The 17,305-nt window shown below is 36.9% G+C and overlaps 1 protein-coding gene across 1 annotated transcript; it reads right to left on the bottom strand.

The window, feature by feature from the left end:
- Positions 1 to 5,390: 5,390 nt before the first annotated feature.
- On the bottom strand, positions 5,391 to 16,321 carry LOC308661278 (elastase-1-like; the record flags this gene model as incomplete). The annotated part of the gene is made up of 5 exons (XM_081316193.1): positions 5,391 to 5,624; positions 6,769 to 6,902; positions 12,406 to 12,671; positions 13,938 to 14,142; positions 16,219 to 16,321. 5 exons carry the CDS (start codon positions 16,319 to 16,321, stop codon positions 5,391 to 5,393), a joined length of 942 nt encoding a protein of 313 aa, XP_081172319.1.
- Positions 16,322 to 17,305: the final 984 nt, after the last annotated feature.

Here is a 17,305-nt window from a genome sequence, read left to right as displayed (position 1 = left end):
AAAGTTATGAAGATTAAAATGGGAAAGGCACCAGACCCAGATGGACTGAATACAGGTAGTCCTCGACTTACAAGTTTGTTTAGTGACCAAAGTCACAGCATCACTGAAAAAAGTGACTTATGACTGTTTTTCATACTTTTGACTGTTGCAGCATCCCATGGTCATGTGATTAAAATTCAGACACTTGGCTTATATTTATGACAGCTGCAGTGTCCTGGGGTTATATGTTCATCTTTTGCAACCTTCTGACAAGCAGTCAATGGGAAAACTAGATTCACTTAACATGTGTTACTAAGTTAAAAACTGTAGTAATTCACTTAACAACTATGACAAGGTCATAAAATGGGGCAAAATTAACTGTCACGCTTAGCAACAGAAATGTTGGGCTCCACTGTGGTCATAAGTAACACCAGCTGCCTGCAATTAGTGCAGGTTCGAGTCCCACCAGGCTCAAGGTTGACTCAGCCTTCCATCCTTCTGAGGTAGGTAAAATGAGGACCCAGATTGTTGGGGGCAATAAGCTGACTTTGTAATAATGCCGCTTGGGGGGGGGCGAAAGCCCTAATAAGCAGGCATATACATAGAATGAAGGCTATTGCTAAGCACATTTGATTTGTGCTTTAGATTGTAAGCTGCCCTGAGTCTTCGGAGACCGGTGGGATATAAATGGGATTTAAATAAATAAATAGAGTGCTACCTGTATTACAAAAAGAGGAAGAATTGATGGAACGATTACCAATAACAATGAATGAAATCCAAATGACAAAAACTTGGACATTAGAAAAAGTAGAAATTTACGAAGAAGAAAGTGATCTGAAGAAGCTACAATCATATAAGTCAATTTCTTCATTGACGATTGTATTCACTACAGCATTTCTGAAGCCATACAGTTCAAACAGACTTGAAATTCTCCCCCATCTGCGATTGGATTCAAGACTTTCTTAGGGATTGGTTACAAACAGCAAAGGTCGGGTCTGCTTTGTCCACCCCCCTGAAGCTTTGCACCGGCACGCCACAGGGCTGTGTGCTTAGCCCCTACCTGTACTCTTTATACACTTATGATTGTGTATCATCTGACCCATCCACTGCGATAATCAAGTTTGCAGATGATACAACTGTGGTGGGTCTTATTACAGGTGGGGATGAGACAGCATATAGGGCGGAGGTACAAAAACTATCCATATGGTGTAGTAACAACTTGCACCTAAACATCGGCAAGACGAAAGAGATGGTGTTAGACTTCCGGAGAAAAAAGGAGGAACCTGCCCCACTTTACATTGGGGAGGACTGTGTGGAGAGTTTCCTCCTTTAAATTTCTGGGAGTCTACCTCTGTGAAGATCTGACCTGGAAAGTTAACACAACCCAGGTAGCTAGAAAGGCCCAACAGAGGCTTCACTTTCTTAGGGTCTTTTGGAAGAACAGGGTAGAACAACGGCTAATGACCCTCTTTTACCGGTCTACTATAGAGAGCGTCCTCTCGTATGGTATTGTGGTTTGGTATGCTGGTCTGACAGCCGCGGACAGGAAAGTATTAGAGGGTAGTGAGCACAGCACAAGACATTGTGTGCTGTCCCCTGACACCACTGGATGACATCGCCAGGGCTCGTTGCCTTGGAAGAGTGAGGAAGATTCTCAGGGATGACTCACACCCTGGACGGTATCTCTCTACTCTCCTACCATCCGGTAGGAGATATAGGAGTATAGCCAGCCGTACCAACAGGCTGAAAAATAGCTTTTATCCATGGGCTGTTAGGCTTTTAAATGGGATATAATCTCTGTGAACTTATGCAGAATTGACTTGGGAGGCCGGTGTGTGGTGTAGTTGGTTCACATGGTGTGGTAGGATGGAGGGTTTGTTGTCACTGTGTGTTGGGGGGAGAGAGCACGGGGGGAGGCTCAGCTAATCTCAATGTACACATGTTGTACTTTGACAATAAAGGTTTATTATTACATTCCAAAGAGGAAGTTAAAAATGACAGGTTCATTGTAGATGTGTTAGAATTCATTAATTAAAGAAAAAGAAGGCAATAATAACAGAGGTGTTCAAAGCCTTTGGCGACTTGGACTGAATTTTCCTAGTGGAGGCCCTTGGCAAAATGAGCCCAGGAGAAAAAAATTCAAAACTTGTGTGGAAAGCATATACTGTATTAGTAGCAAATAGAAAAGATCATAGTAAATAACACTGCAAGCTTTTTAATACGGGACAAGGCAAAGGAGTGTACTTATTATTTGTAATCATGTTAGACATACTGGCAGACAAAATCCAAAAAGAAATGGGATCAAAATTCCAGGGGAATAGCAAGTTCTGTAAGACAGTTGATGGAAACATTTTTAGCTGCTTTTCTGGGTACAAGTTAACATGTCTATAATAGCAAACTAGTAGATATGATAAAATTGTTCTATGAAATTTCACTGAGCATGCTTGCATACCATGTAACTCTGGTAGGCTTGGCTTTCATGTATGTCTTCAAATATTCTGATTATCTGATATTTCCAAACCAAAGACCCAGTATTGAGTCCTGAACTGCTCAGGCACTTGTGGATGTGTTTCGCATCTGAAATGCTTTCAAGGCTGACTTTATTACTCTGAGATTAGATTTCCTGCAGAAAGATCTCACTTACCACAGTACAAGGATTGAATGAAATTAAATTACCAACAAATGGCAATTCTGATGTGCTAGAAACTCTGACATGTTTTTAGTATGTTTTTCTTTCTCTTCAGTTGGAAACTTTGGCAAGATTGTGAAAAGAAAGCCTTTAGTGAGTGCTTATTAATATGCTTAAGCAATATACTGATATTAAACATTTGTCTGCCAAAGGAGTTCCTTCAATTGATATTCACTGAAGTCATGCTTATGGTGTTGACTCTGTTAACATGAGTATTATGCACTGCTGGACAAATACAGTATATATATAATGGTGGGAGTCAACAACTGTTGATGTGTACAATCAGGAACGAAGAGGACAATATGTGACAGCAACCAGTAAATTTCATATGAAAGTCTTATGAACTGATTAAGGACAATTAACAGATTATGCAAAGGGAAACTGCTATTATGCTTTGAGTATCACAGGAGCTTGTAGATCAGATTGATATTTTTCAATTTTGGAAGGCTTGCACAAATGTGCAATATTTGCACATTTTCCACAATATTACAAAAATAAACCTAGGCTTTGACAGGAAAATTCATAGTTATGGGGGGAGTAGTTAGCATTATTCATATGGATTTCCTTGAACCTGCCATTACTGTCAACTCAGAATATTGTATTACAACATTCAACATTTTGAAATGGATTAAACAAAATTTGGAATCACACAAAAGGAAATTTTGCTGCAGCAAGACAGCACTAGATCTCATCACCCAGAAGGCAATGGCAAATTTGATCTCACTGTTTAACCCCATCCACTATGCCAGGGGTAGGCAACCTTGGCTCTTTTATGACTCGTGGACGTCAACTCCCAGAATTCCTGAGCCAGCATAGCTTACAGATTATCTTATTTTATGTCCAGAAGTAAATACATAAATACAAGTAACAAAATAGTTGATTTCAAGAATTATTTCCCACTTTTTAATTAAAATATCCACAAATAAGGTTAGGGAGATGGAGGCATACTTTTCATTCAACCCTCATAATCAATATGATAAATGTTGCAATTTAGACAAAAAATATTAAAGGTATAAAAATATCCCACACCATGGGACTGTTACATGTTAATTTCTCTATTCTACGGACAGTTTTATATTGTTCTATGGTAGTCTGATGTGAAAACATTTTAAGTTTTTAAAGGCTCAAAATATTTTTGTCACTAATTTGAACAATGCTATTCACTTATTCAAGGGACGCGGTGGCTCAGTGGGTTAGGACGCTGAGCTTGTCGATCAGAAGGTCGGCAGTTTGGCGGGTCGAATCCCGAGTGCCGCGTAACAGAGTGAGCGCCTGTTACTCGTCCCAGCTTCTGCCCACCTAGCAGTTCGAAAGCACGTAAAAATGCAAGTAGAAAAATAGGGACCGCTACGGTGGGAAGGTAACAGCGTTCCGTGCGCCTTTGGCGTCTAGTCATGCCGGCCACATGACCACGGAGACGTCCTCGGACAAGCGCTGGCTCTTCGGCTTTGAAACGGAGATGAGCACCGGCCCCTAGAGTCGGAAACGACTAGCACGCATGTGCGGGGGAACCTTTACCTTTACCTTTATTCACTTATTCAGTGCCTTCACATGTACTCATATTCCATTCATGGATAAATGGATAAATTATATTGAAAACAAATATGGGACCAAAAAGTTCCATTTAGCTTATGAGTAGAATTTAGTGGGATATTGTTATTGTTAGCAGTTATGCTAAGAGAGAGTTAAAGCGCAGTACGAATTTGGTTGATTGTATATTGTGTAAATTTTTATTTATGATTGTTGTAACTATAATCCTGTATTTAGCTCTGGGAAGTGGGGGGGTTGGGGTGGGAGGGATTTGGGGATACATTTGGGGATACATTGTAAAATATTGTAAAACTCTTTAATAATAAAAAAAAAGTTTTTAAAGGCTCAAAATATTTTTGTCACTAATTTGAACAATGCTATTCACTTATTCAGTGCCTTCACATGTACTCATATTCCATTCATTTATACATGGCATTTCTATAGTACATGCCATGACACATGCCTTTTCATAGCTTTTCATGCAGTAATTCACATTCTTGTATTTTTCTCACTTATTCTTCTTACCATTTTCATTCATATGTATTAATGAATTCAACATGTAATGTTTATAGGGCTCATAACAAAAACTTATTTTTACGTAGGTCTATCTCTAAATTAGCTAAACGTAAAAGACGAAATATTATACTGGTATGTCAAAGGTGATTTTGGATCGGATCCAGCGCAAGTTTCTTTCAAATAAACTTCTTTAATCCACAAGCATTGTCTGATGTGGCAGAAGTCCACTGATATAAAGAGAGGAAATTTTATCTATGCAATAATATCCTATGATCCATTCTTCTAAATGCTCTACATCAACAAGATAACAATAATTGGATTGCAAACTAAGGAAAAGAACTTTCTCCAATTTTGATGGACAGAAGCATCGTCAACCCTATTTAGAGCTAATCCTATTAGAGGTATCAGAAGACAGATCAAGCTACATGTACAGTAATTCATATATGATATTAAGTTTCAACAGTGTATGGTTTCTATATCATACAGCATAACAATATTTCAGGCATTTAATACAATGAAAAATATTTAAAAATGTGACCTGCTAACTAAAATGATTACAAATTAAATATATTTCAAGTGTAGTTGAGATAGTAAAGTCATAGATTACAAACTCCATTAGTTGACATAGTTTAAACAAACTAGCAGAAATGTTAAAATATCCCATCTAATAACATGTCTATAGGTGAAAGATAATCCATTCCATAGTTAGAACTAGAATACTTTGGATGTTCACTGTGGTTGTGGTTTTATCATGAAGATGAAAATCTATCCATTTTCTGTAACTCACTGTACGTGTATAGAGTCCTGGATATTTATCTTGATTACAGCCAGTGGCAAAATTGGTGATGCCTATCAGATAGTATTGGGATACGCTTGGGAAATAGCACATCAAAGGTCCACCACTATCTTCCTGGAATATGAAAAATAGGGAAAAACTCAAATGTTCATGTTATTCTAAAATTCTGAAGTATTATATAGGAATCTTCCACTTCGTTCAGATAGGGTGGTTCAACTAACAAAAAATATGTTTTTAAAATATTCAATTCTTTATTCAATTTAGAAATATTGATATTTCTTGACATATTACACATTTATTAGACTATAAAACTGTTATTAAAACTATGTTAAAAATAATACAGTGGCTGTGCTTAAGAAAAACTACAGAAAAAATAAAAATCCTTCAAACACAAAACACTTCAAAGAAACAAAAATGTGAATGGGGAAAAAATTCCATGAAAATACAAAATTTTTATATGTCAAAAGTTCTTCTGCCATTTAATATTTTCAAACTTTTTAATTTTATATGAATACAAAAGTTTACTAACAAGTTTTAAAATAGTGAATTTGCACCTAGGCTATAAGAAATAAGAGCATTTGATCCCGTCTGCATTTGATACAAAGCCAATTCAAGGCTAAGAGTTGAGTCCTCAAGTTGCATCAGTTCATTCAGTGACCATTCAAAGTTAAAGCGGCACTGAAAAGAGTGGCTTATGACTTTTTCACACTTACGACTGTTGCGGCATCCCCATGCCCAGGTGATCAATATTCAGATGCTTGCCAACTAACTTATTTATGACGATTCCAGTATCCCCAGGTCATGTGATCACATTTTGCGGCCTTCTGACAAGCAAAGTCAATCAGAAAGCCAGATTCACTTAACATCTGTTACTAACTTAGTAACTATTATTATATTATTAATTGAATTTCTATACCGCCCTTCTCCCGAAGGACTCAGGACGGTGTACTGCAACTGCAATGATACACTTAACAAATGTGACAAGAAAGGTTGTAAAATGGGACAAAATTCACTTAACAAATATCTCACTTAGCATCAGAAATTTTGCAAACAATTGTAGTCGTAAGTCAACTATCTGTAATTGAAAAGAACCAATTAGTTTGAGATGTTCCTTATTTAAAAAAAGTTCTTTAAAAAAATACATGAATTCGCAAATTCTTTTAATTTATCTACTTATTATTCAATTTAGGCACTGCTGAAATCCCAAATGACATTATATATTATACACTTAAAACTTGTAAAAATATTTTTATTTTACCACACAGCTATTTGTTGGTGAGGAGGCACAAATCATATCAGTTGATAATTTTTCTTTATACCATTCATATTTATTACAGACATATAGTGGAATAATAATTGCTCGAGCTTCTTGTAATTCAATTTTAATTTTGCCTGTGAAGAAAACACAAAATATGTGGAAGTGTGCTGTGTTCAGCATTCTTTATAGTTTCCAAAGGAACAGTAAAAAACCCAGTAACTTTAAAACAACAAATCTATTATGGAATAAGTGTTCAAAGACTTCAGTTTACCTCACTGAATGCTAGGCAATGAACTTGCATTACAAAAAGGTCAAAGGCCACCACCAGTGGGTAATTATCACTATTTACATTTATTGCACTTCATTTTTCTTAATCATGTTTACTATTCTCAAACAACAAATATAGACACAAATTCTTTGCTGAGGACATAACTTGGAATATCATATAGAGTCAACTGCAGGTTATAAGAACTAGTACCATCATAAAACTTTAAATGCTACAGATTCCCTAATTTTGTAGTAAGACAAACCTTATGGAAAATACAGAATATTGAGAGTTTTAGACCCAGTAGTATTTTCTAAGCATAATGCCCTAAGCCTTCAAATCATTAGATGCTGAAAACACATTTTTTCACCCATCCAATTTTTTTCTGTAGAACTCCCTACCTACATACATTGTAGTCATTACAATAAATGAAACATAACAGGATAAAAAATATTTAAAAGATCCAGGTAGCTTCAATATAAGTTTAGTTCATCCTTAAATTTAGCATTATATAATTCAAATGTTGTAAAAACATAGGTAATCTCATTTTTAGAAATAAAAATAAAAATTGGGGAAAGGTTGACTGAAGACATTTTTGCAAAAGCAGAGTTGACAACTGTGGCAAACAATGGAGAACTGGTAAGTAGACCTGCTCCTGTATTATCTATGAAGGAGAAGACGGGAGATAACCCACATATATTCCAGACAACTGCTCCTCGTTTCTTGCAGGTGTGACCAATAGAAGATGACAGCAACAGCCATCTTGCTCGCAACAGTGCTCAGCACCTTTTAAAAGACACTAGGTTTACTAACCTCACTTTCCAAACTCTTTCAAAAATTGCTTTTTAATTCCTTTTAAGCTATTAGAGACATTTGGAACGATAAATTTGAAAACACCAGGTGACTTTGCTTCAATCCTGAATGAAATAAAAATTTAATCATAAGCTTAAAAATATAAATAATTTGTAATAAACAGCAAAAACTAAATGACACTTGGGAATTTAGAAACATTTGTAAGATTTTGGGATTATAAAGAACAAAGAACCCATGGAAATAGATCTTTTCTAGTTTTGCAAGTCATAACGAAGATAAATAATTTTATGTTTTTAAAAATTGGACACTAGAGGGAACTAAAGATTCTAGGCAAGGGGGGGACCACAAAACTATCAATTAAAATGATGCAAAACATTACAACATTTAAAACATTAAAGGAGTCTTTTGAAGAATGGAACCAGAGATTAGTAGCCACAATATCAACAGTGTCAGTCATGGTATCTGCCTCTATGGTTAGACTATGTTTAAAAAAATGAACTTAAAGAAATGCAGAACAAATTAGATATTGAAAGTGGATTTACAAATGACAAGCCAAAAGAAAAACTTGGAAAATGATTTCTCACTGGATATACAAAAGAAAGTGATACTTTAAAAATCAAAAGAGAAATACAAATGATGAACTAAGAAAGTGACATGAATATTTTTTCCCTTACTGGATTTAAAAAACAAGTATGTAAAAGACCTAAAGGTCTCTTTGTGATGAGATTAAAAAGAACTGAAAAATCAAATCCTAAAACATTATTTGAATGAAGATTAAGACTGTTAGAAGTAAAAGAAAGGAATATGTTTGTTTGTAACTTTAATGGAGGTGAAGAATCATTAAATTCACTTCTTTACATATTTTTTCTTACTTTTCTTTCTTTTTTTCTTTTTCCTTTATTTTTTACTTTCTATTCTATTTTCTTTCTCTAAATATAGTTTGTATTAGCCTTTACTATTTGAAACCAAAAGGCATCTATAGCTGGCTGCCTTTTGAGTCAGAGGCCTCAAATTTATTTCAATGCCAACAAAAGAAATCTAATATCCAACTTTTTAAAACATATTCTTTGGGGAATTCAATAAACATAAAACAAAATGTTGGGTGTATTACTTCATTAATCATAAGAGATATATTTCTTAAAACTTAAGCCCATTGGTTTTTCAAACCAATGCCATCCAAATCTACAATGTGCCACTTCGTTTCAGCAGTGCAAACTTATAAATATCTGAAGAGTATTTAAAGTATTGAGATGGAGACTAAAGGTGGCCCATCCCAATCTAGAAAAATGGTCCCTTGACAAAATCAAAGTGCAGCTCACCAACTACAGGTTACTCTTATTTTTAATAATGTTACTGAATGTTGCTATTAAAAAGATAAGATCTATTACAAACTAGAAAAAGAAATAGGGAAAAAAGGAAAAAATAGAAAATGGAAAAAATAATATAGTTCATAAAAAGAAAAATCTAGAAAATTACTTCCCCATAACAAGTTTTAGTAACTTATTATCTCCTTGTAAAATTCAACAAGATATCTTCTCCCTGTATCATCTACCACCAAATCTTTAGAGCCTGCAGTTCTGATGAGCAAAACCTTGATCAAATAAACAACTTTATATTCCTTCCCTTTACTTTTGACACTCCCCGGAAATAATAGTCCCAGAACTTTATTCTCATTTTTTCTTTATACCTTCTCATAAAATTAGCTTTTTTTGTAAATCCAATATAAAAAAAGTTATCCAGGTCTCTTTTGGTTTGTTAAGATACCAGTCAGTTTAATTTGTACATCCAGTATAGCATCTCCTTACATACCATTCACATAACCAATGATTTTGAATCCACTTTCAAATCAGTCTGTCACAACCTATAAAACTTCTCTTCCATACCATTTTCAAACACTTATCTATATAGGCAATCCTTGACTTACAATAATTTATTTAGTGACCATTCAAAGTTACAATGATACTGAAAAAATGACTTATGACCAGCTTTCAGACTTATGACTATTGAAACATCCCCATGGTTATATGATCAAAAGTTGGGCACTTGGTAACTAGCATGTATTTATGACAGTTGCATTGTCCCAGGGTCATGTAAACTCCACTTGTGATCTTCCCAGCCAGCTTCTGACAAGCAGTCATTGGGGAAGCCAGCATGATTCGTTTAACAACTGCAGTGATTCACTTAACAATTGTGGCAAAAATTGTTGTAAAATGGGGGGAAACTCATCTAACGGCCTTGCTTAGCAACAGAAATTTTGGACTCAATTGTGGCCATAAATCGAATTCTATCTGTAATGGCAGACACTTTTAAAATCAACTTCTGGATTCATCTTTCAATACATCCAATATTAAAGTATTTTGTTCCATTCTAATTTAAGCCTTCTTGTTCTTTAGTTCCTTCTGGTATCCGCTAGTGTCCAACTTTCAAAAATCACACATATATATACATACATAAACAACAGTATTTTATCATGGGAACGTTTCAATACATCCAATATTAAAGTATTTTGTTCCATTCTAATTTAAGCCTTCTTCTTCTTTAGTTCCTTCTGGTATCCGCTAGTGTCCAACTTTCAAAAATCACACATATATACATACATAAACAACAGCATTTTATCATGGGAACGTTTCTTAAAATTAGTTTAAAAATTTTATGCCTTGGTGGAGCAGTGGGCTAATGCCTCCTTAAGTAACACCAGTTGCCTGCAATTAGTGCAGGTTCGCATCCCACCAGGCTCAAGGTTGACTCAGCCTTCCATCCTTCCGAGGTAGGTAAAATGAGGACCCAGATTGTTGGGGGCAATTAAGCTGACTTTGTAATAATGCCGCTTGGGGGGTGTATGAAAGCCCTAATAAGCAGGCATATACATAGAATGAAGGCTATTGCTAAGCTTGTAAGCCGCCCTGAGTCTTCGGAGAAGGGCGGGATATAAAATGGAATAAAATAAAATAAATAAATAAATAAATAAAAATAATTTGGACCCCCAGTCCATTTATAATCTACATTCTAATTGTCCTTTTGCAGGCTGTTACCCAAATGGTTTTTTAACTACTTATATTCCTATTTAAATCTTCTTCTGTTAAGGATTGAAGGAAACTCATCCAGGGTAGTAAAAGTTGCCTTTCTGTAGGTTCTTAATATCTGAAAAACAGTTAATAAGCAATTTCCAAAAGTGATTAAGAAAGGAAATCCAGTGTCATTTGAAAAAAAATGCCAGCTTGGGCAAAGATGACAAACCCTCATCTCCCAGCACTTTAAACCTGCTGGAGATTGTCAGCTGATGGTCTCCTTGCAATTGTTTGGAGCACATGTGGTCATTCCAAAGTGCTCTCTTGTTCAGAGAGGAAACCTGAACAGCCCGTCCCTTCACCAGCTCTTCATTCCATTGCAGTCATTGCCTCCGCTCTCAGTGTAGCAAGGCATATGAGCCTTGGTGGAGCAGTGGGCTAATGCCTCCTTAAGTAACACCAGCTGCCTGCAATTAGTGTAGGTTCGCGTCCCACCAGGCTCAAGGTTGACTCAGCCTTCCATCCTTCCGAGGTAGGTAAAATGAGGACCCAGATTGTTGGGGGCAATTAAGCTGACTTTGTAATAATGCCGCTTGGGATGTGTGTGAAAGCCCTAATAAGCAGGCATATACATAGAATGAAGGCTACTGCTAAGCTTGTAAGCCGCCCTGAGTCTTCGGAGAAGGGCGGGATATAAATGGAATTAAAATTAAAAAAATTAAAATTTCTTCCCCAGAAGTCTACTACTCTTCTTTTTACCTACAAAACAACGGATCAGCTGATTATAAGGGACATGTGATAATTTCTTGATGTTGACTATATCAGGAAACCAGAACAAAATAGTGAGGCTCACAATCCCTGGAGTAACTGATTTAAAACAAATTTGCCTGAGAAGTATTCAGGCACAAGAGCATCTCCAGAAGTTGTCACTAAATATTAAATATGGTGGAAAGGAAATTACGCATGATTTAATGTAGATTATATGAAAATTATTCATTCTTCTGGGCTTTCTTTCCTAGCCTATAATTTTATACTCCATAACATTTCATAGCCCTAATATGAGAGCACTCATATCAATTTGCTTGAATCATTGGCCAAAAGAAAATTTGCTTCAGATCTATAATATAAAGTAATTCAGCAGATAATGAGATTTAATTTAGTTTGATGTGCAGGTTAAAGCTGAAATTTATATTAATATTGCAGACAGACAAGAGTTTACATTACAGAAAGTTGTCCCCATGCAGTCTCAATAGCCTAAAGAATGGAGATTCAGGGGTTTTAATGTTAGCAGTGGGAGTAATTTGTTTTTTGCAGGCCTCCTGGCTCCCATATGCACCCCTGAACTGCCCTGAAGGACTAAGAATCAGCCCAATCCTTCCTAGTGATGGCATCACAGGTTTTCTTGGAAGGCTGAAAGGAAGCATAGCTCTCAACCCCTTAAATACAGTACTGTCCAACCCTGTTCTCCATAATAAGTTAAATTACTTGAATTAAAATATGAAAGCTTTCTGAGTTCATGAAATATTATCTGCAGAAACATTAAATAATTACCTTTTTTCTTTCTGTTTCTCCATCCACTTATATAACATGGATTCTTATCAGTTACTAGATGAGAATTGTGAGGTAGGCAGATAGGTTGAATATATTTATTGTACTCAACAAGCTTCACAAGTTTAAACATTGCAATATCATTTTCGTAGCTGTCCCACTTGAAACCAGAATGGACAATTATACTTTTCACCCGACGACTTATGGTGTGAGAATGAGGTTTATAAAGATGATGTAAACCTATCACAACTCTCCAATATTCTGGGTTCCTAGGACAATAAAATCCTTTGTAGAGTTAATGAGGCTCAGCGGCTTCTTTACATAATTTTAGAGTTATGCAATCTTAAAATCTGTACTACTATAGTTCTAATTCAATTAAGAATTCTATCAAGTAAGAAATTTGCAATTTTATCAAAGGGATCCCTTAAATAAAAATAGGAACATAGGTACTGATCTCTGCCATTAGGAGTTTGTTTTATTATGACAATTATTCTTCAAAATTCTTAAGTATTCAGTTTGGAAATTGGAATACAGAATCATGAGATAAAAAATACCATACAATATCTTTTTGTTCTGAAAGATAAATCTGTATATATGTGCATTATGTCATGAATACAGGATATAAGAACTCTAAATGGATTGGGAGAAGGAATCTAGTACCTGTGCCCAACCAAATGCATTTAAGAAACTTAAAAACAAAGAATTGAGGACAATAGAGTAATTCTCTTCCATTGTTTTTCCTGCTATTAATTCACAGGATAACATACAGCCAGCAAGATTACTAACTATTAATACTTCTCTCCTCCATGAATTTATTCTTTCATCCCCATTTTAAAATCATCTGAATTATTACTACATCTGATGGCAATAAACTCTATACTTTAACTATAAATTGAAACACCAATTTTTCATACTATATATGATTTCACACTATACCTCCAGCATATCTCCCTTTACCTAACATTGCTCTAAGCCAAGAACTTCAACATCTTATCTTTCCTCCAAAGGAGCTACATTTTTGCATTTTTACCATTTGGTAGTATGCTTTTTGAAGCATAGTGAATAAAGCTATACATGGTATTCAAAGTGAAGATTCATGTAAATTTATATAAGGACAATATTATATTGATAGTGTAACTGGCAACAAACCTCAGACAATCACCAAGATTTATTTTATAGTAAACACATATTGCAAAGAAAGATGCCAATTTCTGTACTCATTTCTATGTAGATTCTGGGCCAGCATGTTTTAAAAAATCCCCAAATGGAAGAACTGACATTAGCCAAATAAAATATCAATACAGAACAGTAGATGAAGGAGCACTGCACAGCAAGAAAGTCAGTGTGCTATTCTATCTAGTTTTTAAAAAATTTTATCTAGTTTAATAAAAAGATTTGAACAAGTGTTGTTAAGGCTAAAGGTATAGTAAAACACTTTTTCTGAATCTCTCCTTCCACATATAATTTCAAAATTCAATCATTTGTTTAAAACCTTCAAACTGAACAAAAAAGATTTAGAAATTAAAGATACATACACCCATCTCTTAATGCAACGTGCCACTGTCAGTACTGAGTTGTTACTAATTAAAGATCCGCCACATACATGCCGATATCGACCTGATGGAACACGATAAATCTGAAGACTAACTTGCCATGGCCATGCTCCAAGCTGAGCAACATGTCCACCTACAATTTGAGTCTCTGCTGTTATGTTAACTATAGCAGGCCTTGCTCCACATCCTGGAAATCAAAATGTAGTTTATTGTAAAATAACTAAAAATCAACACCAACATTCAACAATATACACAAAGTAATAACCAAAGAGCCTTTTAAAAACTTATCTGGATAAGAAATATTTGCTGTTACTGGACTAGATACTCTTAGGAGATTAATGATTTTAAAACACCACTAGCTTTCATTATTAGAAGAGTTGTCCAACTCAGAGGCCCCCAACCTTTTGGACACCAGGGACGGGTTCCTTGGAGAGGTTTTTCCACGGGGGCGTGGTTTTGTGTGCTGCCTGCATCTTGCAGATGGGGCTTTCCTTGTTTGTGCAGCCCGGTTGCTGGCATACTGCGGCCCAGTACTGGTTCATGGACCAAGGGTTGGGGACCCCTGGTCCAACTTAGTCATTTGACCTGAAGCAGCAGCAAACTCAACAGACAACTTGGCTAATACTTTGATCTGCTACAGTCAGTAAGTAGATCAGATGTAAAGAGATTTGGAGTTGTAATCGAAAACACATGCAGGTGCTTAAATGTCTAATTCTGAACTCACAGGCAGTTTACAATTGATGCCTTAGTAAAACAAACTGCAAAACTGAGCTTAATCTCAAGATACAATTCCTACACTGTGATCAGAATACAATAATTGATATGAATTCCCCCTTTCTTTGTAATATCGTTACAAAAATTTTGTTAGGCTCAAGGTTGACTCAGCCTTCCATCCTTCCGAGGTAGGTAAAATGAGGACCCAGATTGTTGGGGGCAATTAAGCTGACTTTGTAATAATGCCGCTTGGGGAAGGGGGCGAAAGCCCTAATAAGCAGGCATATACATAGAATGAAGGCTATTGCTAAGCACATTTGATTAGTGCTTAGATTGTAAGCCGCCCTGAGTCTTCGGAGAAGGGCGGGATATAAATGGGATTAAAAATAAATAAAAAAATAAATAAATTTGCAGTTATCCAGTGAAATTGGTAAATCAGAAGTTTTGATTCCAAATCTTCCCTGTTCAACCAAAAAACTTACACTATATTAGTTTATTATTTTTATTTTGGCTACAAAATAGTATCTAGCAATAAAGGAATGAGAGCCACTTAGGTGCAGCAGTTAAGGCATCAGGCTAGAAAGTGGGAAATTGTGAATTTTAGTTGATCTTGAGCACAGTGTCAGCTTTATGACCTTGGCCAACCACTTTTCCTCAGCTAATAAGGCAATGGCAAACCATTTCTGAATAATATTGCCAAAAGAATTGCAATCTTAAGTATTTATAAACTCATAAGAGTATTTTAATTTATTTATATTCTGCCTTTATACAGCAGGCAAAAGCGCTTTTATTTAGATTTGCTACCGACATTCCAAGCTACTTTCAACAGCTCTAATTAGTGTGAAAAGTCAAATCTACAATATTAGCAACAATGCTAGCCTTCTTCGATAATAAACACAACTGTAACGATCAGAAGAGATAAATCCAAAGCAATTATGAATCAGCGTCCTTCAAGCTGAAAACTAACAAATTGAATGCGGCAGAGGCTTCTCAGAATTCCTTACACAGGAGCACCTACAACAGATTTACGGGGCGAGAGGTACAGAAAATAATTGGGAAAATTGTTGGGCCCATATATTCGTTACTGGATCTCAACTGAGGAAACGGCAGCAGCCACGCCCGGGTTAACTGTATTTCCTTCGCTCATTTCAAAAGAAAAGAAGGGAATCACACTCCCACAACTTAGTTGCTGCAACATCGACAAAGATCGTAGGGAACGAATACAACTTTGCACAGACAAAGTTATAGTAGTTCCCAATTATTTTTCGTCCCGAGAGCAAACGCCTGAGGCACCCCCACTTTCGCCCCTATTTATGCAATCGTGATGGGTCTTTCGACAGCCACCACTGTTGCATAACGGGCAGCAGGGTAGCTCGGCGGACGCCTCCTTGTCGGGCCCTCGCGTTCCCTCGGCGAAGGGTTCCCGCGCGCTCCGGTGACGATTTTTCCCCTCAAGCTCGATCTGTTAGGCTACCCCGTGCGAAGCAGCACGTTGGCGATCAACGGCCGAGCTCGACGCCCTGCGAGGACGGAGCGAGGCCAGGCTCACCGTCGGTCAGATTTAGGGAGGACAGGGTCTGGGGCGCGGCTTCCCTGAACAGCACAAGCAAAGCCCAAAAGGAAAAGGCGGCGGCGGCAAAGTTGCGGCTCATCGTCCGTCCAGCAAACAAAATGGCAGCCGACATCGCGCGCCTTCCCCCTCAGGCGCGGGCCGTCGAGGCTCAGGTGGCAGGGCGCGTGAGCGACGCTTTTCCTCGTCAGCCTCGCGCGGCGTCCCTCGCCAAGGCGCTTCCCTGGTGCAAATCGAGGGCGATGGCGACGGCTTGCCTTCAACCGGTCACCGAACCGCCCCACTGAAATAACCGCTGGCTGAATCGGGGTGGGGGTGCGTGAAGGCCCTCTTCACTACCACAACGGACCCCTTATCCAGTTTGATTCTGACTGGCAGACTCCAGCTGGTTACCTTTCAAAGAAATGGGGGTCGCAGAGCCACCTTATGGCCAGATGGCTGCAAACAAATTTAATACATAAATGAAACAAATTTAATCACTAAATACAAAATAAAAACTTTTTAAATTATCAGGCTACTCTTCGATGTCCGATTAGCGAGAACGTGCCACTTCATGGTGCAGCAATCTTGACATGGTTACGGTCATCATAGGAGAGGGGCAGAAGAAATACTGCCAATGTATTATCAGGAGAAAATATATTAGAATCACATATAAGAGGCCGGTAAGCTCATTCCGTTTCGGTGTTTTTTTCCCCCCAGCCCAAAGTATGATATTTCCCAGCAAGCATGGGCTGAAGGGATCGACTCCCATGCAAATCACCATCCTTTGGATGCAAAACATATTCGTTGTTTGAATGGTATGACAGACAAAAATGTTACACCATGTGTTGCTACGAAATTCTGGCACTCCGAGTTCGGTCTGATCCCTGAATTTTAGAAACATTTACTGTTGCAAAAGAGCTTCTTTGCCTACCCAAAATAAAAAGAACACTAAGTAATTAAGACAAAACAAAAAGCATTTATTGAAGAGTCAAAAGTTTGTATAAGGTACAGGAAGAAATTATACATTCAGCATATGTGGTATTTCAGAAAGCAAGCAATAAAAAATGAAAGGTATTATGTGTGA

Source organism: Vipera berus (genome assembly GCF_964194415.1).
Source record: "Vipera berus genome assembly, chromosome: 2".
Taxonomy (NCBI): domain Eukaryota; kingdom Metazoa; phylum Chordata; class Lepidosauria; order Squamata; family Viperidae; genus Vipera; species Vipera berus.
This window is presented reverse-complemented; position numbering and strand designations above follow the sequence as displayed.